General features: G+C 37.0%; 1 protein-coding gene across 15 annotated transcripts in view; it reads right to left on the bottom strand.

The window, feature by feature from the left end:
- LOC135990345 (sodium channel protein type 1 subunit alpha) overlaps nucleotides 1-26,865 on the bottom strand; it is a 66,171-nt gene extending 39,306 nt beyond the window's left edge. For 3 of the 15 annotated variants that reach the window (XM_065637963.1, XM_065637968.1, XM_065637972.1), the window contains exons 1-13: nucleotides 26,571-26,865; nucleotides 19,197-19,315; nucleotides 14,364-14,453; nucleotides 13,461-13,589; nucleotides 12,852-12,943; nucleotides 11,473-11,745; nucleotides 5,892-5,955; nucleotides 5,145-5,286; nucleotides 4,784-4,990; nucleotides 4,000-4,305; nucleotides 2,936-3,283; nucleotides 1,605-1,737; nucleotides 516-754 (exon numbers count right to left, since the gene is read on the bottom strand). In XM_065637963.1, coding sequence (XP_065494035.1) covers nucleotides 516-754; nucleotides 1,605-1,737; nucleotides 2,936-3,283; nucleotides 4,000-4,305; nucleotides 4,784-4,990; nucleotides 5,145-5,286; nucleotides 5,892-5,955; nucleotides 11,473-11,745; nucleotides 12,852-12,943; nucleotides 13,461-13,589; nucleotides 14,364-14,453; nucleotides 19,197-19,315; nucleotides 26,571-26,834 — 2,406 coding nt within the window. In that variant the 5' untranslated portion in view covers nucleotides 26,835-26,865. Of the gene's footprint in view, nucleotides 1-515; nucleotides 755-1,604; nucleotides 1,738-2,902; nucleotides 3,288-3,999; nucleotides 4,306-4,783; nucleotides 4,991-5,144; nucleotides 5,287-5,891; nucleotides 5,956-6,152; nucleotides 6,163-6,993; nucleotides 7,014-11,472; nucleotides 11,746-12,661; nucleotides 12,754-12,851; nucleotides 12,944-13,460; nucleotides 13,590-14,363; nucleotides 14,454-19,196; nucleotides 19,316-26,570 lie in introns of those variants that run through there. The other 12 variants (XM_065637962.1, XM_065637966.1, XM_065637970.1 and 9 more) reach the window with 10 other exon arrangements.
- Between the last annotated feature and the right edge of the window lie 671 nt (nucleotides 26,866-27,536).

Here is a 27,536-nt window from a genome sequence, read left to right as displayed (position 1 = left end):
AGTCTTTTACAGAAGAAAATTCTAGAAATACTTTTAAAAGGCTTTTTTAGCTCTTCTAAACCTGCGCTCAGGAAACGGAGCAATTAAAACCACATTCAAATTTAAAGATTTGTTTTGTACTGATTGAAAAAGTGACACTATGTTTATTTGCATAGTGTCTTTTTCATAGTAATGCATTTCTTCGTTTAGTAGTTAGACAAATCAACTTCTGTTTTAGATGGACTCTACTTAATGTAGTGTTGGTGCCATTTTTTAAAATTTTTATTTGGCTTAGCAGAACACTGCAATATCTTGATTTTACAGTATCCTAAGTTACATAAGCCAGAGTAGACAGTGAAATTTCCAAAAATATTCAGATAGAGTCATATCTGGAGGCCAATAAACATCCAATAAATCTACTTTCTAAAGAGATGAAAAAAGAAAGAAGAAAAAAATAAGCTATTAAAACTCCTTCTTTCAGTTATTTCAGACGTACTTCCTTCCAAATCATGAACATAAAAAGCCAACAGACTTACCAGATTTCCAACCGAAAGTACGTTATTGAATTCATCGGTCATCGGATAATGTTCCATAGCCATAAACAGTGTATTTAAAACAATGCAAATTGTAATAGCCAGGTCAACAAATGGGTCCATTACCACTAAGTTGACGATATGTTTGACTTTTAACCAATGTGGACTGCAGTCCCAGATCAAGAAAATATTTGCAAATTTATACCAACATGGTGGGCATTTCTGTCTTGATTCTTCAAGTTCTGTGGGTAAAGCAAATTCATACAGGTAACTATGTGATTGCTCTAACATTCCTCAATCTTGTATTAATTGTAACAGCCAAGCTGTCAATCTAAACTGGTAGAGACTAACCTCTATAAACATGCCCATTATACCTTTTTATAGGGCTTTTCAATAAAGTCTTTTAAAATTGCTATCAATCAAATGAATTTATTTTGTTCAAAGCTTATCTATCAAGCACAACTTCTTTGTATTGTAATTACTATTCTGATCAATATCAATTTATGCATTGATTTGTAATATATATTTCATTATTCCTTGACTACACTTCAGCCTGCTTCTCCCACTTACTGTTCTCTTATGTAAAAATTTTTATTTTGAAATTTGTGGTGTTTACCTAAAATTTTTTAATATAACTTTCATTCCTAGTTCAAGAAAAAACAGGTTTTTATCACCTAGAATAGCACTTCTTTGAAGAGTAACTGAATAAATGTAACTGCTAAAAATATGCATATATTTTAACAATGGTTGCATATATGTGGCCTTTTAGTGTCCAATAATATATTATTAATTAATATGTATAAGCATCCACTCAGTTATGACCATCAAACATAACTCTCTAGTCCTGATGACCACATGAGGTAGACAGTGGCAAAACAATGAGATAGAAATGGTTACTTATGTAATAACTTTAATGCTTACTTGTGTAATAACCTTAATGAATAAAGCTTTGAGTTTACTGATAAATATGTGTCAGTTTGTGGAATGCTATCTGTTAATAAATGTATTTTAAATCGGTTCTTAAGCTTCAAAACTTACTGAAGTCCATTGCAAAAAAAATGTAATAAATACTAAGTGATGTGGAGCACCCACCTTCCACGGTGTTTGTGAGGATGCTGGCAATACTCATGGCTCTTTCCCTCAAAGCTGGATCTTCAAGTAAGTCCATAGAGACGTGTAAAGAACCTGATATTCTCTTCCTCATTTCTGTTTCTGTAGTGGTGCCCTATACAGAAAACAATGGTGGGTGAGAACACGTTGGAATAATAAGATAAGCAAAGACTATATAGAATCCTGTTATTAATGTCTTAGCTTGGATACGTGCTTCATGCACTTCAATTTTTATCATGTCAGACTTTTATTACTTTTTAGTATATTTTAAATAATTTTTAAAGTATATGAGGCAATAGTTTCCTCCTGTTAAGACTGAGAATTTATTTACTTAGCTTTTGCATTTTCTTCAAGCTATAAGAAAAGATTTAAACAAAGGTAAAAGGATTGATTTCAAAATATTGTATAAAATTTTTGCAAACTGTAAGTTTTTTCCTTGCTCCTACTGACAGAGTATTCTGCAGTTTGTGATATAATAGTCTTTTCCCCTAGGCAAACTGCAGAAAGTAAGAAAAGTCTGACTTCCTCATGCTTCCTCATGCTAGTATTTTTTTAGTAATGTGAGCAGAAAACTTAAAACTAAGCAAGAAATTTTTTTCAGACATCTTCTCTTACATTGTGTATGGTGAAAGAATGGCAGCAATATGGTCTGTTCACACAGACATCTGTATTTTTGGATGTATTGAAATGTGATCATCCAATAACTATTTGTTATCTACACTACAGAACACCACTAGCAACAGATGGAAAATACATAGGAATGAGAAATAAATGATAGTAAAGAATTGAGAACTTCCTTACATTTTTAACAGGGCTGATAAGGAAGAATGTTATCAAAGTTAACTGATAACACTAAAGTTGATAAAGTGGTAATAGAAGCATCATATTGATTGCAGTTATATGTTAATACTTTTGTATACTATTTTCAATTGTATAGTAACTATGATTTTGCAGACAATAGCCACATGGACTTTTAGATCAGCAAAAGTAAAGTAGAGTACAGGAATATAGTAAAGCATCGTGCTTTTATAAATGTGTGAGTTAATATTTTATTACTTGGAGACTGGAAATTGCATTTTTAGTTCTGAGAATATTTGTAAGCAAATGCTTAGGCTGCAAAACTATCTTAGCTGTTTTATTTATTAAAGATTTTACAAGATGCAGAAGCATTCACAGCTTGACCAACCAGGAAGCATTGCCAAGGGTTCCATTCTGTAGAAAACACTGGCTGGTGCACTAAGAAAAGGCCACGATGCCTAAGCTATTTAAAACTTTCTTACATTGTCATCAGTAGCTGGTTTATCTATTATCACCTCTGGCAGAAGCTGTCCAACAGGCGATGTAGGAACAGATGGTCCACCAACCAGGGAAACCACCCCATTGCAATCCACAGTGCTGTGCATCTTCCCATTCACTGGAAACACTGCCAGCATCCTGGATGACCTACTGGCCTGACTAATGTTACTGTTGCGCCGTTCACTGTGCCTGCGTGGCACAAAAAGAGAATCTCTTCTGCTATCATTGTCTTCAAAAGTGCTGTGCTCGTCATCAGCAAAGTCATTTTCCGATCCAACATCCTTTGCTCTGCCTCTGAAGCTGAAAAGACTTGTTCTGCTGTTGCGCCTCGGAGAAAACAGGGAGCCACGAATGCTCAGCAAAGACTGCAGGCAAACAAAATTTGTGATTATTAGCTGAAACCTTCAAATTTTGCACTGTTATTAGGATAGCAGAGGGTTTTTTTTTCTTATACGAGAGTAAATATTTTTCCCAGAAACGAAATGCTTCTGTGAAATTGTTGTATTTCATTATATTTATATTTTGCAGATAGAAATGCTATTCAGGGATTCTTAAGACAAAACCAATTCTAAGCACTCCTTCTCCTGATGTCAGTTAGAGTTGCTGAGTGGAGTAGTTGCACAACACTTCAAAAAAGGGAGTCTACACATGCACATTCCTTCATGTAGGCAGTATCCTGCATATATTGAACCAGCCTCCAAACATTGAAGCAGGAGGAAAATATAAGTCTATCATAACAGAAAAATACTATAGCATTTTAATAAGTCTACACAATATGTAATCACTCGACATCCCCGCCATGGAATCAGAGAATATTTTTAGATGATTTTAAACAATCCTGTTACAAGAATAGAGATATGAGGTTACATTTAATTCTCTGTGTTTTTTTACAAGACAATCTCACAGCTACAGCACTTTCTCTCAAGCACTAGCAACAATAATAAAGTTTAATGAAAATCTCAGTGTTTCCTTTCTTTAGGCAGCAGGGTCATATTACAGTACCAGGAAGACTAAAGTAGTTTTGTAACAGCCTATAATGCTTTAAATGTAAGCTTCTACTAAAAATAACTATATACAATACCTGATGTGGAGAAGAATACTTCTTTTCATACGTCAGTCTATTGCCTTCAATAGATAATCGGAAACCTTTCCTTCTGATGCTGTCTTCTGATTCAGACTTGTGAAATTCATCTTCATCTTTTTCCTCTCCTCCAGACTGCTCTTTTTGTTTTCTTTTTTTCCTTCTATTTCTCCTCTCTTTTGCACTCTTTGAGCTCAATTTTGATGCCTCTGAGGAACTTTCTGAGAGCCCTCCTGCTTCTCCCGCAGCACTGGGCTCCCTGGATTCTGCGGATGCTGTTGCTGCTGCTGCTGCTGCTGCTGCTGCCTGCCATATTACAGAATGAATTTGTGTCACCAAGCAAACCATGACATCACGTTTTTTATAAATTTACTTATACAGAATTTCTAGTCCAAATGCCCTGGATCTTAACACTTTTGATTTCCACAGGATATCCTCTCTCTAGATTTTTTCTGATTTCTGTCACTCGATTGACTCAAAATCTGTGTTGGTCATAGTATTCTTCTATATTTCATGACTAATTTTTAAATGCAGAAGTCTAACAGACAGTAGGGTAGGAAAAACATAATGAATAATGTATACCTAGTTTTGAATATTCCTCCTTGATTATGGCTGGATTGTTCACAGGACAACGTCTTTAGTGCAGAACAGAAAAACCTCTGAGCTAGCTCTGTTGAAAGCCCAACAGGGTAGTTTTATAATTCCAAATTTAGAAAGCAGAGGGTAAAAATCTTTGGTAAAATTACATCCATACACTTCAGCATTACTACACCATAAATTATACCTGAGCTGCTTCTTGTTGCTTCTTCAGTTGTTCCAGCATCTGTTGAAATTCTGCCTCTTTCTGTTCTGCTTCTTCCATAGTTGCTTGATTCTGTTCTTCATACGCCATGGCGACCACAGCCAGAATCAAGTTGATCAGGTAGAAAGAACCAAGAAAAATTACGAGAACAAAAAATATCATGTATGTCTTCCCAGCAGCACGTAGCGTCTGGAAATAAGAATACATATATAAGCAAGAATAGGTGAACAAAAGTTTTGGTTTTCATATTGTTAAAATTAAGATAACATAAGAAAATTGATTTTAGGCCTCTTGCATTACTGGTACAAAAATATTTAGTTTATTTTTCATTTAAAATTCTCACCAATTGATAAAGATTTTCCCAGAAGTCTTGAGTCATCAAGCGAAATAGTGACAGGAAAGCCCAGCTGAAAGTGTCAAAACTTGTGTAGCCATAATTGGGGTTTCTACCAGCTTTCACGCATGTATATCCTTCTGGGCACTGCCTAGAAAGACAAACTGGATGTTACCTTACATAGTTATTTTGAAATTATCACCTCAAATGTCCAGGAGAAGATTAGGATTAAAAAGTGGATTTTTCTTTAGTTAATCAGAGTAGAAATAATAGTAGTTGTGATTTTTAATAGAAAATTACTTTAAAGGATGCTAGAAAAATTAAGTAGCAAAGGCACATAAAAATTAGGGTTAAAAGTTTAATCTAAGCTTCTGAAACATAATATTCCAAATATATTAATTTTGTAACAATAATGTCAATGTCAGTGTTTTCTGTTCTCTCAACCTGTTAGTACTCATATGTGCAGGTGGAACTGCAAAATTACACACTTTCCAGCCGTTACATCTGTTACTCCTCATCCAGGCAGGAGCTACACCAATACCAAATTACTGATTCATTCGTGCAAAGACTAAGCTCGTCTAACCAATCCACTGAGCACTGACCAGGAACCCAAATTCTCAGTCCAATGTAAAATCCTAGTATTTTTTACGTGAAAGAAAGTGGTCACTCAAAATATAGCCCCCCTTCAACTGCACAGCTAAAGAACATGGATCTCATTTGTACATGGTGCAATAATATGGTGAAATTGGGTCTTACCCGGCATCAGAACTATTTCCACAAAGCAGAGCATCGTTTTGCCCTTCCAGAAAATAAAAATGACCTGTTTAAGAAAGAATTTTTTTTTAATTATAAAATTTGGAATATGAAAATTTTCTTACAGCTCTAGGTGATTTCAAATGCAATTTTAAACAAGCAGGATTATTTTTTTCAGCAGGAACTTAACTTTAGAGTGAATGACAATATGAATTGCAGCAAGTGCTATCACTCACTGCACTTATTGTTGAAATGCCAAAATACACTTAAAATCCTGTCAAATGCTGCTGGATGTAGATAAAATGTACAATTCTCCCTTCAATCTGATCACTGAACTTTGTGAAATTATATTGTACAGTTACTTATTATAATAATTAAATTGTACCTGAAAAAATATACTGATAATTTATTAGTATTGCCAAGGGCTCCAGTTTGTCACTTACAAACACTTGTGGCAGTTATCTAATATGTGACCTCTGCAAAAAGTTACCCAGCTGCCAATGGCTCTGACTGTTACAAGTGCGTGCACGCTGCAAGTAGCCTGCTGACTGATACGAAGGCCCTGGTGTACATCTAAATTTAACTCAAGACAGAATTACTGCAACAGTCATGGACTTGCGTAAGTAGGATTTTAGGAGTATACGATGAAATTATTGATCATCTTAGCAAAGAGAAATTGGGTAAATTCCACCAAATCACCTCATAGACAACCATCGCATAATCTGTATAGTAATCCTGTATTTAAAGGACATTTTAGATGGTTTAAACAACAAAGACATTTAGCTGTCTGTTCTCAGAAAAATAAAGAGATGATATGTAAAACGTTGTGCTTATTCAGAGTCACTTTGACCATATCCTTAAGTGCTTTCCTTTTTCCCCTCAAAGCAGTTGACTACACTTGCTAAATTCTTGATTTTGGGAGAATTATTACAGGAGGAACTTCCTCCTGCAGTAACAATCTCCCATTTAGTCACAGGCTTAAGGATGCAATTTACACAGGGTCAGACCATGTAGGCCAGTATCCCATTTCTGATGGAGATCAAAAGCGTTGCCTCAGGATGTCTGTAAGGACAGGGCAGGAACATGATGGTACTCCCCTAAGCACCTCCTCAGCTTCCAATTCTTCTGAAGCACAGCAGCTTTGGGCTGGTGGTACTTTTTAGCTTTCCTGAGAAGACTTAAACTCCACATTGGATTTATTTTCCATTGTACTGACTTGTTAGATTCCCCTTAAAATAATCTCATTTGAAATGCTACCAGTGAAGCTCTGTTTAAACGTGGCTGTAGCTGTGCTGGCTGTGCTGCCCAAGCAGGGCTACTACAGAAGCTGATGAATTCCCAGTCTGAGGAGGCATCACAAGGTACTGGCTCAGCTCATTGCTTTGCTGCAGGAGGGACAAGGTACCCCAGCCAGCTGCGTCTCTCCACCCTGTGAGTGAAATTCACCATTCAGTAGAGTTAGGTGTTAAGCTGTATGTAGACCTTGTTCTGACACTCTGTGAAGGACTCAGTTTCAGTGTCTAATGCTAACACCTGCATCTTACAGGGTACAATATTCCGTACTCTGCAAAGTGCACAACACTACATGTGGCTGCTGTCATTCTGGGCTGGTGTGCATTGCAGAACTGCACTCTGCTGAAACACAGCTATAAGTAGTAAAGGTAGCTGACATGATGCTGACTGCAGCTGACCCCTATGAAGCAAATCTTATTCTGCATTATGTCAGCTAATCATGATTAAAACATGCTGGAACATAGCAGCTGGTTGGGAAGAATGCAAACCTGACTTGATACAGTTTCCATGCAGCAGTCAGTCATGATCAGTACTGCATCAGCTGAGCTGAACTGCTAAAATAGGGTCTGCGTCCAAGTTCTGTGGTTCAGACAAGATGTGCCCTATAAGCACGCTGTACCAGCCAGCTCCACAGGAAATAATAGCCACCCAGGCTTTCTTTGGGTTTCCTGATACAACTGTGACAAATGCTCAAAATATTATCATGAAAGGAAAATTTTTATAACAATGCCAACTGAGGAGTATAAGCATGTGTCCCTAACTAGATGCAAAACTCTGAATTGTATTTTATTAAAGTAATGTGAAAAGTCCCTCAGTACCTCGAATGTTTGGCTCCCCTTCATTTGATTAGAGAATGGGAAATAAACCCTGGTAGGTGAGCAATTTACTCCAAAAGAATTTACAGTTGTTTGGGTACACCTAGGGTAATGACTGAGGATAATTGTTTCACAGAATAGATTGCAAGATGTTATTTCCCAGAAAAAATGGCTTATGGCAAGCTTGCCAAAATAAAGTTTAACTTACCTAGCATGAATTTTATCAGATTTGCTGTGCTAGGAAAACAAAACAAAACAAAACAAAAACCACGAGTGCTTGACTCATTAATGCCAGGAGTGCTTATGTAAGATTTCTCTAAATGGTATTTCAAAAATGAGCTCTGTGGCAAAGCTAGGTCTTATAAGCCTTTTTTTTCATAGTATACACAACTATCGGCACAAAAACTTTTATAATTCCTGAAAAAGACAGTGCCATTGCACTGCTCTGAGCTCCAGGTAAGTCTCTTTTAATTGCCCTATGGCATAGCTGGTTTAAGAACCATTTCTGCATCCTGTCTGCCCACCTGGCAGAAGAGAGCAGGAAGCTGTGAGAAGATAATTTTTCTCTTTGAAACTGCTGGTAAGCAAGGACAAGCTTATTAACTTCATAATAAGACTCATAATTTCATTACAAATTTCATAATACATATGAAATCCTGTGTAAATATACCAAAGGGTCAAGTAGCCTTTCAATAAAGTATTTTTCTGTAACTAATTCAATTCAGCTTTGTTTTTCAAGTGGCTTCAGGTCTTCTTTAAATCAAATGAAATCAGAGCCTAAGTTTATAGATTATTTGTTAAAAAGCCAGAAAATTAAGCTTGACCTTGAAGTCTAGGTCCTTCATTATGAGACTTTGCTTGACTTGGTTATACTCTGTGGCATGGGATCTCCATGAATTCACATGTTCCAGTGTGTTTCTCAAAAAGATCACATCTTGATTTAAGAAATTAGAATGGAAATCCATCACAGTCATTGATCAGCTATGTGATCACAGTTAGAAGCTGTCTTTTATTTGAAAACTGTCCGGCTTTTACTTGCAGCTATTGAACCTGTTATATCTTTGCCTGCTAGATCAAAGATATGTCTATGATGAAATTTCTTTTCCCTGTGAGGTTTTTCTCGACTGTGATCAAATCACCCCTTAAACCTTCTCTTTGATATGCTAAGTAGGTTGAGCTCCTGGTCTATCTTGGTATAAAGCATGTTTTCCAACCCTTTAATCATTCTGCTCTTTTCTGAACATCCTCCAGTTTTTCAACATTCTATCTAAATTGAACTTTATATAGTATTCCAGTAGCAGCTGCACCAGTGCTAAATACAGGGGTAACATTGCCTTCCTGCTCAATAATTTATTTATGTGAACGGGATACTATTTAGCTTTTTGGCTGCAGTGTTTTAGCATTAATTTGTCAGAGTCCTGGCTGCTCCACAGTGCCTTAGGTGCCTAAGCCTCAGCCTCTCTATTGCTAAGGGCTTTCCAATTGCATTTATATATCCTGCCTCTCAGTTGCAGCTCTGCAACCTTTCACGTAAACTGCTGTCACAGTGTTTTCCAGAGCCTCTGTGGCACCATTTTTCCTTTGTTGTCTTGCTGTTTTTCACATTGCTGTTATTCTCATGACATTATACCTGCAAACACATGATTGTTGCAGCAGATGCGCATGGGAAGCAATTGTCTCTGGTGTGAGATTGACCCCTCTTCCTTCCCCTTTTTCCTAATCCTTGCTTGTAGTTTTTCGTTTATATTAGGTGACCTAATAACACACAGGCACAAGCTTAAAAACCAACCAGCCCATGCAGCACCCACCCTGATCAAAGTGCATTCCAATTAGTGCGAATAGCACTGTAGGCAGGGACAACCTGCGGGGAGTTTGAGGAGATGCTAATGAAAAATACGTGGTTGCTATGGGAAAAGTAGTATGGAGTGATCGCTGCTGCACTGGAAAGGATACCCAGGGGAGAAGACTCACCCGGAGACACCATCACTTTTCTTTGCAGCTGGTACTGTGGTCAGTTTTCCCTTTTCCCTTCCCTTTAATTTCTCTCTCTCCCCTTTAGTTCTCATTTTTCTCCAAAAGTTACTTTCCCTGTTAGAGATGATGTATGCCATCAGCTACAGTCTATCAGTCTATGTGTGTGAACTTGTCTCAACATGAATTATGCAGCATTGATTTTTAAGACGGGGAGCTTAGCTTTGTAACCTCACATTTAACTGTACTGGAATGCATTTCTTTATCTATTTTCAGTTTGCCAGACTGCTCTGTCTCAGCAAAACTGGTTGGAAAATCATACTTTGGGAAATTATCAAAATGGAAAGATGCTTCTGAGCAATCTTTGTCTGAGATTGCTCCTGTTCAAGGTTTTAACTAATCTAGATGACAGAAGAACGCTTACCAAATTTGCAGATGATACTGATCTGATAAGGGTGGTGGTGAGTTTGAGGAAACAATTACAATTTAAAATATCCAGTACAGCTGGAGAGATGGTCTGAAAAAATAAGGTGCTGTTCAGGCTGGAACAATAAACTGTGCAAATACCAAGAGGGAACTCAACGAGGTAAAAGTCTGTAAGAGATTCAGGAGGCAGATAGACCACAATCTGAACAGGATTTAACAATGTTATAGTTGTAAAAAGTAGCAAGTCCTAGCCTAGGATATATAAAACAGAAGTAGAAGTTACTATGCCACCACATAATCCTTCTCTACTTAGTGTGCCTCCTGTGGAGGAGAAATGCCTAGAAGTGGGTTCTGCACTTCAAGAAGGATGTTTACGAACAAGAAGGGATCCAGATGAGAAATCAAGATCTAGAAAATAAATTGTAGGAGAAAAATGTTAACTATCTGGGTTGCTTGGTGTACGAAAAGAAGACTGAAAGAGGAAAGAGCAGGGCATGGCAACATAAGAATAGGCTCTAAATACCTCAGAGATCAGTGATTTATGATAGGGAATAATTTAGTTTTGATGCCTGTTGTGAAGTTGATAAGAACAATGAGCTTAAATTGCAACAGGAAATTTTGTTAGACCTTAAAAATAATTTCTAATAATAAGGATAGTGGAGCACAAGAACGGATAGACAATGCAAATACCAAGGACTCCATCACTGGAGTCCTCACTGAATGTCAGAAGTCTCTGACATCTGTCAGAAATGACATTGCAATCTGTTGCTGATCTTGCTTTGGAGTATGGGAATGGAAAATGCCTAAGATTATTAAGCAATATTAAGAACTCCTTTGGACCTCTTTCTGTTTCAAAGGAGATGTGGATTTGGCACAGGGAGGTGACAAAAAGAGCTGTGTCAAGTAGAGAGATTATGTTGCTTGCTCTCTGTTCCATGCCGGCCTTTGGAGTAATCTATGAGAGAGAGAAAACACTTGTGCTCCATCTTAACTACATGTATCATTCGTTCTCCTCCTTATTTCTAGGAAATGGGTCAGCCACAAATCACTTCAGTAAGAATTATGCTGACAATACTTACTTTCATCTTCAATGTACCCCTTCCAGTCAAATGGAGTCACTGTTGAATTAACCAATGTACCATTTTCACCTATGGTGCTGTTCAGCTGGGAAGTAATATTTGTTTCCAGAGTAAAATTTTCTGGAGGCCACTGCAGGCATTTATTCCTCAAGTTGCCCATGAAGAGCTGCAGCCCTATTAGTGCAAATACACTCAGACAAAACACAGTCAGGATCATAACGTCCGAGAGCTTCTTCACAGACTGAATTAGGGCTCCCACAATAGTCTTCAAGCCTGCAAATGCAAATAATTTTTTATTCCAATGTTCAAAACTTTTTAAAAGCATAAAAATGACAGTGTCTCCCAGTAAAGTTCTAGATTTCATGCAGAAGCCCAAATAAATGATTGTAATGTCTGTGAAATAACATTTTTGTGAAGAGATTTTTCACTTGTGAAAATGATTAAATAGCTGAATTTATGTTCATTTGAAACTGTGAATGGAATGAGTTGCATATATTTCAAAACACTTGTTTCAATGCTAAAACAAGTGACTTTTTCAAATTCATGCTGTACATGAATCTCACATAAAAGTCTTCTTTCTTTTTATTTGTCAATACCTCTTGCCCCAAACCTTTGCTACTATCAGTTTTATAACATACTAGATTTAGAAGACAGTAGTAAAAAGCCTGTTCAACAACAAATAGGATTAAAAATTAATGCTATAAAACTGGAGACGGTTTGGAAAAACGTAGAATGTTAAGATAATAAATCCCCCATGCAACGCCCATGCTACACTTTATTATCTTATTCTTTCATCTTCTTACTAAATCAACATTTCAAACAGTTCTATTTTTTAGACACAAATATTCACAACAAATACCACACAACATCATGTAGGTAAGATACACATGGGTAAGGAAACTTTGGGGTTACTGATATTCATTGAATGTGGAGAAGAAAGCTTGACATCATACGATGCGAACCACACACACTGTGTACTGCAATGTCTCATGCAAGAATCTGTTAAACGCAAAGGCTGATTTCAAAAAGAAAGAGCTCATGTTAAAAAGCAATGAATCAGAGATTTCAGTGAATTCTAATATCTTCCGATTCCTGCTTTTTTGTGGAAAGAAATAAGATTTCTGTTTAAAAAATATGAATTCCATTTCAGTGAATTAAAGTCAGCCTCAGTGTTTAACCTAGCTCTCACCTGGAATGACTGATATTGTTTTCAAAGCTCGGAGAACTCTGAATGTTCTCAACGCTGAGACATTGCCCAGGTCCACAAACTCTGTCACATATCTGTAATAGGGGAGTTCACACACAAACACAATGACAGGATAAAAAGGAACAGTTGGGAGGTACAAGGGGCCTAACACCTTACACCAACTACTTCTTACCTGGAATTACAGAAATAGTTTTCAAAGCTCTCAATACTCTGAAAGTTCGAAGAGCTGAAACATTGCCTAGGTTTACAAATTCTGTTACATACCTGTAGGATTAAATCACAGTTATTCAGAATTTAGGCAAAGTTTATGCTACTTACTTGGGTCTTTCATCAAGACCGCTTTGGCGTTTTTAGCGAGAAATTAAATAGCAACAGTCAGAGGTTTACCTTTCACTGCAGTTTGCCTTGCATTTATATGCTTTCAGAGCCTTCAGTTAAATTAAATGTTTCTGAAGTGAATCGTAGTGATTTAACTTTGAAAGCCTAAAATTTATCTAGACTAGATCGGTAAGTTTGGAGAAAGAAGTCAAAGGGATGCTCCTTTTCTGCTCAGAGAAAAAATGCAGGACATGAAATTAGCCTTTCTAATACTAGCTGTACTAATGGCTTCTGCAGTATTTATGTTTACATCAAAATATGCATATTAGAATGTGAAAATTGTTTTAGATAAAAGTAAATCCATACAATAATTTCCATTAAATGAAATTGGTATGTATTGATACTAATTTCATGCCCTTTTTACCCTTCACTTTCCAAGAAAAAACGTAAAACAAAAACTTACGCAAAGGTAATGACAGTGAAATCAAGCCAGTTCCATGGATCTCGAAGAAAAGTAAAATCTTCTAAGCAAAAGCCCCTTGCAATGATTTTAATGAGTGACTCAAACGTGTAAATTCCAGTGAACGTATACCTGGAAAAATTTAATCAAAATAAGTAGCAACATTTTACATTGGTATTGTGATAGAAATCTGATGATCAAATGAAAGAGTTTTTTATTTCAAAACAGGAAAAGAAATGCAGTAAATAAGCATTATACTTATCCTATACACTTGTGTATTTGCATGCATTAATTGTGACATGCTGTTGAAGTACAGCAGCCCCGATATTGTACATAAATCAAAATAAATAAATCCATCTAATAAATGAAATCTATTAAAATTCATTGGTGACACTCAATTTAAAAGTATGTGACACTAGATCCATTACTTTTAACCAAGTAAGCCATGAGCATAAGTTACTGGATACTGTCTGAATCACTAAAATCTAAACCATCTAGTATTAACTCTAAAAAGGGAAGAATGCAAGCATGCACTGCATTCTCAAGGAATACTTTTGCTTACGTGCTGTCCTTAACTGACGTGTACAAATAGATGACCATAGTTCTGCCATTAATGCAGTAGTGTAAAGGAGGGGTAAAAACATTGGGAGGAGGTAAAAAACATTAAAATGAGAGAACACTAGTGGAACCTCAGTAGAATACTATCTGTAAACAACTTCCAATTTTTTCTACCCAATCATTCTACTAGAAGGAGATTTAAATCATTATTCAACATTTCTACATAGTTTAGAGAGGAAATAGTAGTAGTGGCTCATGACAACTGCCAGCACACATGACTGTAGTTACTGGCATGCTGACTCCTAGAGGAACACTCCAAGATATCTTCAAATAACATATGCAACTTACTCTACATTCTTTGTCCAGTCCGGAGGGTTACTCATGGTCATAAATACACAGTTGGTCAAAATAGTGCACATGATAAGCATGCTGAATAATGTAGATACAGTTAAGGAAAACCCAATAATAATTCATAGAATATCACGTCAGCCATATATCTTAAGTACAGAAAAATATTGCTGCTTATATAAATCTTTTAGACTTTGGTAAACATTGTACATATATTTTGCTTAACCTACTAGTTTTCACTTTAGCACATTAAATTTTAAAATTAGTCTTGATTTGCTGACGTTCTGGTGTTGATGTATTGATGTCCTCATGTTTTGTTTTCAGCTGGAACCGCAAAGTGAAGGAAGAGGCTCTCACACATCTGGGAGGTAACATGAGCTGAGGAACAGCCAAAACCAAAATAACTTGCAGAAGAACACTGTTTTACTTAAATACCTGACGCAACTGAATAAGCGTTAGTCTTTCACTTCTGCAGTTCTGGTACTAAACTCAACAGCTGGCATATGCAAGTTTAAAAAAAGTTTATCCTATTCACCATGAGTCAGAGCTGTAGATAAAGCACATACCACCCCAGCACCCAGCACAGCCAGTCTGTCGAAAACAGAACACAACACAGAATACTGATTTTAATCGCTGAAGTGACCGTATTCCATGTTTCCCTATCGCTAGGTTAGCAGTACGTACTTCAGTCAGTGAAACAAAAATCCATAGGAAGCTCAGAGATTAGGGTGAATAATTTTCCAATATCATTTTGGGGCTCTCTCAAAACACGTTAGCAGCAAAAGGAGCATCCCTTGTTCTACCAATGCTATCATTTTTAAATGGATCAATAGTACCTTGAAAAGCATGGAAAACTGGTGAAGATTAGAATGAAAGTGAATTTTTATTTAGAGTTCCAGCAAAGAACAATTAGGTATTCTGGGACTGTGAAACCCAGGCTAACAGCTCAAAGGGGCTTGTGGGACAGGCCACTGGGGCTTTGATACACTAAGTGTGGCGTTCTTGGTTTATGAGATCTCTGGCTCTACAAACAGCGTGATTCTCTTTTGTGGCAATAAAGTAAAATCAATTATTCAAAATTTGGAAATATTGAAGTAACCAAACTAGACCAAAATCTGACTTAAAATGGCCACATGATGGCAGCAAAAATTAAGAACCGCTACACCTGTATGCCAAATAGTTAATACAACTCTTACTTTTTCCTCTAGTCATCTCTCTAAATGATGCATTAATTAAAAACAGGTGCATCAACATAACTGGCAAAGAAGCTACCTTAAACACAAGAAAGCCATTTACAGATAAACTTGGATATAAAAGCCCAGGACCTTTTTTCTTCTTTCTTTTTTTTCTTTTTTCTTTTTTTTTTTAATCAAGTAGCTAGGATTTTGTTGCTTTGGATATATTTTTATGCCATGGGCAAAACCCACTCCCCCAAAAAACAATCCTTCACTCTAGGTGAAGGAGAAATAAGAGAAGCAACATACCATAAACTTTTCAGAAACTTGGTGCAAATGTTAAGATCATAATTTACAGCTGCTGAATGATTTAAAGGAGCATATATTTTCAACTAAACATTTAAATCACAGGGAAGGATTTAGCTGTTGCATTCCCATAGATAGGTGGGTGACCTTTGTCTAAATGCCTGACCAAGCAGTGAACATTATGATATCTTTCATTAAGCGACTGAATTTGTTTTGAAGATCACCTTGTCATACAAGCCCTGTACAGTAAAAATCATGGTTCGATGGCTTAGAATGAAGGATTAGAATGCCTTACAATGCTTGTCCTCATGGTCCACAGACAGCTCTAAAGAGTCTGACTAATATAGTTTGAAAATTTCCTTAAAGAAAGAGAATGCATTTTGGAAGTTGAAACACCAAAACCTGCAGCTTCAGTGGCCTCATAGAACAGTCAAAGAAGTGGAAAGTCCTCTTAGGAGAGCTGAGATTTTACCTGTATGCAGTGCATGACGTGTTTACAGCTAGGTATCATCCACAACAAAGGTCACAGGTAGACCCTTGCACATTGCTCACTCTGTACATAACTTGCCACCTCTGTGGGCTGCATCGCCAAAGTGCTGTTTATTCTCAAAGGGAGCAGGTGCTCAATGAGGGCTCACATACTTTGAAATCTGAACTCTGGCCATGCTTTCCCTTATAGGAATTTCAAACATAACTGGCACATTCAATATCTGTGCCTCTCTTCCTTCTTCTCTCACATTTTATGTTCTATAATAATTCAACTATACACATACGTAAACAATTCTGGTGTGTGGTGACTTCTTCATGGAAAGGTATGAGCTACTGTCTTTTTCATGCTCTTCCCACATAGGCAAGCAGAAGGGTTGGAGGCACTATACAGCCTCAAGCTAATCCAGAGTATTTTATCGCCTGTGTGGACTTGGTGGAAGATGAAGATTGGAAAAAACAAAACTACGCCAATTGGTTTCACAGATACCTGTTGGCAGTCAGGCCACAGTAAGTAACACTGTAATTTCAGCTTCCAAAGGCTACCATGGGGTACTTAGGAGGTACCACATTTTCCCTAGAGCATCTCCCTGTTCCTTTGTAACACTCCTTGCACTCTGCAGCTCCAGCCACTGCCACCTCCCTTCTTTGGTGTGCTCAGCCCCCCACCTATTCTTACCTCTTTATCCTTTCCTATTATTTGCCAAAGTCTGCCCAACTCCTATCACTCTTGTGTTGCCCCCTCAGTTCCACACTCTACCTCAACTTGAGTCGAGCAGGCAAAAGGGGAAAAAAAAAAAAGGCAGGACACCAGGAAGTGAGTCAGCAGAGCATGAGAGAGAAATTCATGCTGTTACCAGTTCCTGTATCTGGTATTACGACAGGTACTGGCAGTGAGGAAGAACAATTGCAGGGAAGGTCTCTGAGCACTGGGAAGAGACACACACCGTTTCTTTGCAGGAGGAGCAACATCTGACCACGGGTCTGGGCACATATGACCACAGCACCCTGTGCAGAGGTTCGGAGGATTTGGAGGACATGCAGATGAAGGTTTTCCAACGAACGTGCCGATTTCACTGTGTTCAACACACATCTTTCACACTGAAAGGGAAAGGCACAGTTCTGTCACAAAGGCCAACAGGCCAAACACACACCTCAAAATGTGAGGGCAGCAGAGCTTATCAGCAAAAGTCAAAAGATTATTAAAAATAATAATTACCCCTTTTTCCTTATAAGTGGCTAATCTTGTACAAGCAGCTGAAATCTAAAGTGCATTTTGGAACATATTACATGGTTCTTAGTTAAACACATACATATTCACAGTGTTTGTACTATATAGAATTAAAAAAGAAAAATCAAAACAAACCAAATACTATACATCTATTTTTATGTTTAAGATGAAAAACTAAAACATCCTACATCTATATCTAAGATAAAAATATTCCATCCCATAGTTGGCTGGCTGGAAAATAAATTAGTCCACCTAGTGAAAGGAAACCTCCTCCTATAATGGAGCTAAATTGCGCGATCACACAATCGGTTAATAGATAGAAGAAAGAATATTGGAGTTGCATATCGTTTATTAGAGTTGCTTTTGTTCTGACTGCCATCAAGACCAGCTGGATTCTCTTTGAACACAATTAGGAGGAGGAACTTAAAAGCAAAACCAAACTCTGTAATCAGTACACCAGTAAAAAACATTACTCACAACTAGGACAGATGCAGGGTTGGAAGGTATTGTAAATTAAGAGTTTACAACTTGAATGGTGAGCACTCATTAGATCCTTCGATCTGACAATGTTTGGCCACATTCTCTCACCATCACCACCACTGTGTCTGTAGGTCTCCATCAGGCCCCTTAGCTACTGTCCCCCATTGCTCCCTGACTCCTCCCCAGACACCTTCCTCCCCCTCTGACAGCAGATTCTGACAGCAGTCTCTAATAATAAGGCTTCTGCCTTTGACTAACTGTTCAATGTTTAAAAGTCTTACTATCACACTGAAGTTTTCATTTGATGGCCACTCTTCCCAGTCCTTGGGGTCTGCAAGAAAAGTGCTCCAAAACCTCACCCGCTAGAAATTCCCATCAACCGGTCATGAACATCAGGCACCAATCCCACATGCCAGTCTAAAACTTTACCTTTCGTATAATCCCATCGGTTTTGTTCCTCCAGTCTTTCCACCATCTGCACATACGGATGCTTTGCAAACCACTTGCAGGACTCCTGCCTACGCTTTCTGGCAACGTATTAAATTTGGCAGAGGCTTATGGTGCTGCTGGGCAGGTTTGGGAATGTGCTATTCAGCATGCATGACCCAGGCTCCCAGGCATGCTGCTGCAACAGACTATAAAGTGGGTCTTGAGGATGGCCTAAATGACAATATAAGTACACCCCCAAGCCGGCTATTCCTGAGCAGTTGCATATACACCTAATAGATCGCAAAACTGAGAGCTCTTCTGGAATTTGTGAGCACAAACTGCATTAAAAACAAAAACAAAAACCACAAACACAGTAATTATTTAATGAATAGACTTCACAGAGCAAATAATAATAATAAGGGACGCAATAAATTTCAATGCTAAAAGAAATCTGAAAAAACTTGTGAAAAATTGATCAAGATGGATTCTTAAATCCATCTGCAGTTTTGTACAACAAAAGTATTGAAATTCAACAGAATAGCTAAAAATGCATTTATATGATATATACGTATTTTCTAGTATTTATAAAGCCTTACCATAAGTCTTCCCCTGTAAAATAAAAATTAAATTAACAGCTTATGAAAACCTTTACCTATAATGAAATAGAGTTACGAGTTTTCTTAATTTCAATGTGTAACATTTTGAACCACCATTGAAAAAGGATATGAATGTACCAAAATTTTAATAGCTATTTTCCTAAGAGGATTGAAGGGAGTTAAAACGTACAGGGCAGAGGTGGCACTGAATCGGAAGATTGCCTTCCCTTTATTTAATACTATAAAGGTCTGAAAAAGACAAACACAAGACATTTTATACTTTATAAGTACGTATTCGCTGTATTAATAGATGCTAATTTTTAAACTGTTCCTAGTGTCCAGTCATAAAAAGGTAACTTTTTTAATAGCTAATACATAAAAAACATGACTCATTTTAAAAATAAAATTATTTCCAGTACTTACCTGATGTACCTTACATGAAAATATAATTTTAGATATAGAATATTCAATTTATTCATGTTTTTATACTACTACTTCATTTAACAACCTCAGTATAGTAATATGATACATTTACATGTGTTTCTTGTAAACAAAAGGTGTAGAAATTATTAACTATAATTTTAATTCCTGTTTGAATACCATAAGCAGGGAAACCTTACCTGTGGATGTAATTAGTGTTTGTAAGATAAATCCGTCTAGAAACTGATTTAATAGACTACCCATTTTAAAATATTTTTTATTCTAGTCTGTTTCTTGGTCTTTGTGCTAAGGAAAGAGGGAAATAGCAGTAATATATGGCCATGATGAGGTAGATCTCTGAGGACTGTGGGCATCTGAATACACCTAACCAGACGAGAGCAAGAGATATGTCCTACATTACCTCCGTGGACAATTGTGCTTTGCAGCTGTGAAACTTTCCCAGGACATACATGTTAAATTTAAATTTGAACAGCTAAAGAGCCTATCAAATTTAGAGAAACTCAAAGGCAAGCAAGCCATACTTCAGACAATTGTAGAAGACTGTGGGCTGAAAGCTTGTCTATTTTTCTCAAATAAATGGTATAAGAGTAAACCCTACAAACCCTAAAAACATTTCTTTTCTTCTACTATAGGCCATCCTGGCTGCAACAGCATTAACAGTAGAGCACAGGACATGTGGACTGTCACGTTTCTTTGTGGCGTTAAGGTGTTCTTCGAATGCAAGACCAATCAGAAAAGAATGAAAAACACTGCAGAAGGAAAGCTCACTAACTCAGAAGAAAGCTGCATGCAGTGGAAGAGGTGATGCAAGGATTATAGCCTAAATTCAAACTGAATTAAAGGTACTAAAGAATCTGCCCAGAGAAATGTTCAAAATTGCTTTTTGTTTGTTTGTTTTATCAGAGTTATATACTTTATAAATAAGCTATGATAAAGCCTTCTTGTTTTTCATTACGTTCCGGATGAAGTGGACTGTGAACCAGAATGCCAGCAGAAGTGTGAGAAAGGGTATGTTGGTCTCTTCTGGTGTCCATGACATCAAGCATTGCTTCAAGAACGTAAGCAAGTGGACTACAAGGCTATTTCTGGGAAGGCTGGCAGACGGAGAAAATATGCCAAGGAGGTTCAAGAAGGATGATTCTTCAGTCTGCTTAGATTTGGGAAGCTTACTACATATGGACCATGAGGAAGTGATACAAACCTAGCAGGACTCAGGAGGTGGAGAGAGATATGGAGATGAAGGTTTCCACCACTCTGTGACAGGTACCGAGCACTGAAGGCAGAGGAGGAGCAGGAATTAAGCCCTGAGGAAAAGCTGTCCCAGTCCCAACCCACTTGCTGGCTTCTTCCCTGAGCTGTCTCCCTGTCATAGCTCTACATGGCACACCTTCCTACACAGACCAAACCCCCTAACAATAAGGCACATTAGTAGTGAGACTTTATATTGTCTTGAGTACGGACTCAAGGAATGGTATAAGGTATGTATTTCATGCCGCTGCTTCTGCACAGAAATGGAGAAACTACATATGAAATTGAAGACAGTGGGATAAAGCCTGAGCTAATGTTTCCAAATTACACTTCCAGTTATGGATTACAAATAACAGCAACATTCAAAACATAACTACAAATGACCTGACCTTAAATGAAGCTTTCATTCGAAATACTGAAGCAACCAAGTAGATGAAGGGGGAAGGTGAGTTTCCCCTCACAGCCCCCAGGACTCACAGCACAGAAGCCTCCGGCTCACCCTCTGGGCTTCTGTAGCTATGAGGTAGTTGACAAAACACATTAAAAATCACACTCCCTACTAACTCTGTTTCTAAGACTACACCACCTACTTTTACTCAACCTACATTGTTTTAAGAATCTTTGAACACAAGCATATTAAACATACACCTCTTTTCTAACATGCCTTATGGAAAATAACAGCATGCTGGCACCGCTCCAGTTTCAGTTGGAGGCTGCTGCTATTTTCTCTGTTCTACTTTCTGCTGTCCTGTATAAGCAGAACCAACAAGACATAAATTCCCTACCTCAGTTTTAATTTTTCACTCAGAGCGTGTTTGTGACTGGAGCCTTCAGAATGATTTTATTGGTCCTCTGACTTCTAGACTTAAACATGCACTAAAATTGTATCTTATCTCTGAAGAAGAATTTTCATCACAAAATACAGATAACAGCTGATATCCATTCCCCGTGCAAGCTACCCTCCCTGGTAAGCCTGCTATATCTCACTCCAGTCTCAGCCCTGATGCAAGCCAATGTGTAGGCAGTGTGGATGAACATGAAGTATTGTACCCAAAGCTGTCAGGATAAAGTAGACATACACTGAGAAACGCTAAATAAATTCTAAACAAATTGTAAGATTAGTGTATTTGAAGGATTATGTATATTTTTCAGGGCTTAGGTTTTATAAAGTGCTTTAATCATTTTATAAAGGCAGAAAACTTGCTCACACTCGAAGTATTCCAGTGTGAATATAAATTCAAAGAAATCGCTAAAGAGAAGTCCCTGATTTGCTGCTATTGCATCTGTAACCTGGATTCCAGTTCTGTAACTTCTGCCATATTTGATATAAACCCAGGACCTGCATTCTTAACAGGGCAAAGAAGGAGTAGTATTTTGAGAAGATGCAGCTAAGAGGGAAGTAGAGTCCACACCAAACAAAGACACAGTTTCCAAGAAACTCTTGGGACAAAGAGTTCCCAAAACCTTATTTCTCCTCTCCTTCCTCCCAGTGAGCTTTAACTGTAGTTTCTGGAAGGCTACATTCAGCAGGCTGACTGGTACTCCATTGCATTTCCACTTCATACAGTTAAACAAACACCATCTAAAACCTCATAGGGCCTTCTGAAAGACAAGAGGTGACTTATTGCTGAGCTGGGTTTGTAGCTTCTCAGGAAAAGCCCCAGGGGCAGCTAGAACAGACTCATGTCTGTGGTGGATGCACTTGACCCCCACCCAGCCAAACCAGCAGCGGTTTGGTACAGACTCCAAAGGAGAACCCTAACCACTCATCCGTGACAACGGCATATTGAAAGTTGGCATTTCTTATTTTCGTGGTTATCTTTTGAAACCATGTTTTCTAGCAAGACCTTAATTTTTTGCTTTGCTAGAATTTTTCATTTCTTTCACTTCCACCTATCAAAGATATCTAAAATCACTAGTGCATTCACCTTTTCTGATGTAACTAAATTAAGTAAAGCAGTTTTACAAAATACTTTTCATTTCTGCAACCCAAAATAAATCTGGGAACCCCAGGAGCTAGTGGTTTGTTCAGACTGGGGACTGATATTACCTTTTCTGACAGACATCATTCAACATCCTTCTGGAAAGAAGCAGGGCATGGAGTGGCAATCAACAATGTTATATCTATATTTTAGCAGGAGAAAAATGAAGTAAGACCCATTTAGTTCCACTTATTCTTTCCCTCCTCTTTAATGTAGAAGCCTAGGTTCAAGAGAAAACAGCCAACCCTTAAAGTATGAAACCAAGTGGACCAGATTTTGATGCACACCTGCAGGTCAGGATCTTAGGGGGTTCCAGCTGATCCTTTGTCTACGGACAGTGATGTGAACCTCCTTGATCCTTTGTGATGGTAGTTTGAACATGAACAGGCAGTGACTATTATACTGGGAACACACAGATTTGCACTTACACAGAAGTGGAATGCAAAAAAATGAGTTAAGTCCAAGTTCATTTTTACTCAATTTTGGATTAAAAAGAGCATTGCAACCACGTAGGATACTAAACTTCACAGTTCTAAAGATCGGCATTATTGATCGCCACAGTGAGCAGCATTTAATTATAATAAAATCATAAGAATATAAGAACAGGTATTGTATTGTATTGTATTGCATTATATTATAATAAAGTAATAATGTTCCAAGGGTACAGTTGCTGGCTATGATACTGTGTAAATCAATTATACTATCAGGTGTATAAATTTGCTATAATGTTCTGTCATCAAACAGCAGTTGTCAATTTTTTTCCTTTTCCTTTCAACTTCAGATTAATATTGGGCATGATTCTGTCCACTTTGGTTGTAGGTTTTGCATGGAATCACACTTACAAAACCATAAAACTAGCATATCTCTCTGTTTTTATTTCTTTTAACAGGTTTGCCCATTTTTAACTTTCCATCTCAGGGCTATCTTATCCACAAATTAAAGCTCTCACATCAGTTCAACACATTTTATTTATTTATTCCTGTCTTATTCTGTATCAAATCATGGCACACATAAACCCTTTGCTTAGCAAAAAAGTCCCAAAGATGAAATGAAACATCATCTAGACTGTTTTACAACATTCAATGGATGCAAAAATACAGTGAACTTGTTTAATATGGCTACAGAAATAGGGAAAATACACCTCATCAAGTGGGATGCAATACTTGCATCTGACACAAATGATGGATGATTTCACTCATGACCCAAATTTGGAATAAAAAAGATATTCCTCAAATTCTTGTACAGGTTTCCTGAATAAACACTGTGACCATGTTTCTTAGTATCATTTGATCAGTGTTGTATGTAACCATTTCTATCCCCTGTTTGAAAGTTTGGAAGCCAAACTGACATAGTTTCTGTCAATAAATCAGGTATAGTTTATGCAGAGATCTTAATAGAGGTCTGAAGCAACAGTGGCATCTGCTAATCCATACACTTGTCCTAACCCTTTCTTACAAATAAGTATCTTCCTTCATTCTAGTGTTTTTCATTAGATCCATATAATTTCAGATAGCTGCTCCACCAACCAGAGATACAAAATCTCTAACCAGCGTGCAGCAGTGGTCAGGCTGTTATTAATCCCTTGGAATACGGTGTGCTGACTGACTTCTTGGCTTTACAGGGCAGAATTTTGAGAGGGATAAAGAGAAAGCTGAAATGTTAAATGGTGCAGAGGTAAATACATTGAGCATTAAGAGTTCCTCATGTTTTCCTGGAGATGTTCACTTCTGCTTCAGGCTTTTCTGAAACTATTTTTCCTTCTGAGACTTGCGGGAGCATGAACTGCTACCAAAACTCTCAAAAGACAAGTGAAACAACACGAAAGTCTCACCAGAATTCGCATACAGCTAGATAAGAAAATCTAGGAATTAGATATTTTAAAGTAAAATTACTGATGTAAAATTAAAATAGATGTTGGATTTCTGTTATGAAAGTCTATTTTCCTCCTATTGAAGGAAGAAAAAATTGAGAGAATTGTAGTGGATGAGAATTTTTTGTCTTGTCTTTGACTGACAGGGCTGTTACTATTCCTGTCCTGTAGAAGATGAAAGCACATTCACAGAGAGGACGGGTGGACTTCAGCACAAAGAGAAATCCAGCGGGTAGGTGACTTGCCCAGAATAGTTATTTAGTGTGCAAATAAAATACTATTCCTTTCAAATAGTACAGAAGCTTGGTTGAATACGTTCAGCTGGTTTCACCCCATTTCTTGCAACTCTATCATTAGACCTGGCTGATGTAGTGAATTTTCAGCTCCATCTGTGAAGGGACCGAAGGGTCTTCCATTTCTAAGGGTTTCAGAACTATATCTGTAGGTCATTCCTAGTGTGTACATGTTTTCACTGTAACACACAAGATCGACTGATTTGACTACAAAGGTCCAGGATAAGCTGTGGGCAGGCAGGGATATAACTACATGTGATTTTGTATGATAAACAGACACAATTAGTACAGAACTCTATGAGGCCTGCTTTTATAGAAGTGTATCTTTTATCTTTGTGAAAGTAGAACTATGATTTGAAGAAAATCTTCATACATTGTGAATGTCAGATAAAGGCTCTTTCAGAGGCATCAAATAATAAAGATAAAAATATTGTTCTTTCACATAGTATTTTCTCATCAAAATCAGACTCACAAATCGCATGAGTTATAGGCAAGCTAACAGACACTTAGAACACAGCACTTCGTGAAAATCAAAATAACTCCTGTCTCAATATTTACAGTTTTCATAATCACAGTATGTAATAATTAAAGTATCACCAAAGCTAGCTATCACTATAAACGGTGAACCTTTTCTGCTCTATATGGGCTGTGCAACAGAATCATCCTGAAAATATTCCCAGAACAGTTTGATGCCAGTTCCACTAGAAAACTTAAAATAAGTTTTACAGTCTCTTTATGATATTTTCTGCTTATCAAGGTATTCCTCTATTGATTCCATAAATTTCTGAAGAATTTGCCACCAAAGGAGATTTTTGAGAACAAAATGTGCTATGCATTGGTTCATGCTGTCAATGTTAAATCTGAAGAACCTTAGAGAAAGTGTGGTGTGTTGGTGTACTCAGTTTCAATATATCTTTACTTTTTTAAAGTTTGCAAAGTATGTAATCCATTATGTATACACATATTTGTATAGATATTACATATTGCTTATAATCAAAGACTGTTTCTGCTTTGATAGAAATATTCCTTTGATATAAATTCAATTATATCAAAGGAATAAATTTTGATGTAAATTAAAAGGAAGAAAGGGTAGTAAATATTAAGGATGATGGATTCTGTCCTGTACCATAAAGGACAGTAGGCACTTTGCTAATGATTTGGAGAACAGTGAATAGAAGCCTAAATTTTCACACTAGTTATTTATACCCTGCTACATCCATTGTACAATCATATTATACAATCAGGCTAATGTTACATTTATTGTCAATTTAATTAATTTAATGTTAAAAATAATGTTACTGCAAAATTCCTCCTTTTTTAAAACAGGGGGACCATTGTACAAAGAACACGAGAGAGTGAATGTGTTCTAAAAACAAACATTAGCTAAATCAACATTTTATAACTAGAAGATATTAAACATTCATTTATCAACTTTCTCACAGGTAGAATGTATATGTATCACTGGCATCAAACATTTTTTGCTTTTGTTGTATACCTAGTCCTCTTAGCAATGCTCAAGTGTTTCCATATTATTAGAATTACGTTTTCCTACATGGTTGCCAATTAACAGATTGAAGTAATAGACTATATAACTCATCACATGGCAGTGAAATCAACATGATCAAGCACTCCAAGTGCTTGTATATGAACAGAATTGATATTAGACTTACTTTTTTATTGATGTAGTATGGGTCCATGTCTTCCAAGGGCTCAGACACCATTCCAGGAGGTATGTCACCATATATAAATGGAAGTGTTTTTCCTGCCTCCAAATCACTGTTTGGCTTTGGCCCATTTTCATCATCATCTTTACGATCTTGCTTAGAATTCTTAGCTTTTTCTGCAGCAATGCGTTGTTCAATAGCTGCAAGAGACTCTCTAGTGAAGTATTGGAAGCTGTCTGGTCCGGGTGGTACAAGCACTGGCTGCTCCATCTTTTCATCCTGCACATTTTAATTACCATTTATTCTTCTGCATAGGAAAATACTAAAAGAAAGCAGAAAATAAACATGGTAAAATCACCAAGTAAGAAAGATACAACATGTATTTATTTATTTATTATTAACATTGTTTATTATAAATGCTTTTCTTTATGCTATGTTGTAACATTCAAATACACAATATTGAAAATTATGTAAAGAAAAAGAAAATAAGCAGCTTAGTCGGTGATTTCACCTTTGTAATAGGCACTTGTGTGGTTCTTATGCTAGTTACAGAAACTGCAATAATTTCTGAACTCTAGGATTATAATGGTCTTCTAGTCCAAATAGGCAAAAGCATGATACTTAAGAACAATCACAGACATTCTTTCCTCATAACCTTAATTATCTTAAAATCACTTCGCATTCCTCTGGCATCAATCAGGATTATATTGGTAACTATAAATAGTGCAATTCATCAGACCTAATGCAGAAAAGTCCCCTGAGTTCAGCAAGAGTATCAGAAAACAAGCAGTGTAGAATCAAAATTTCTATTAAAAAAATAAAACCCAACTCTGCATATAAAAAAGTAATAGTAGTTCCAAGTAAGTTTTTGTACAAGTATTCTAGATAATAAGAACAATTGGCTATTTTTATTTAACTCTGACTATATATCTGGTTCTGTAATTGGATAATTCTGAAACTATTCCAATATAC

This window comes from Caloenas nicobarica, chromosome 6 (assembly GCF_036013445.1).
Source record: "Caloenas nicobarica isolate bCalNic1 chromosome 6, bCalNic1.hap1, whole genome shotgun sequence".
Classification (NCBI taxonomy): domain Eukaryota; kingdom Metazoa; phylum Chordata; class Aves; order Columbiformes; family Columbidae; genus Caloenas; species Caloenas nicobarica.
Note: the sequence above shows the minus strand (reverse complement) of the source record. Positions and strands in the feature narration are given on the sequence as shown.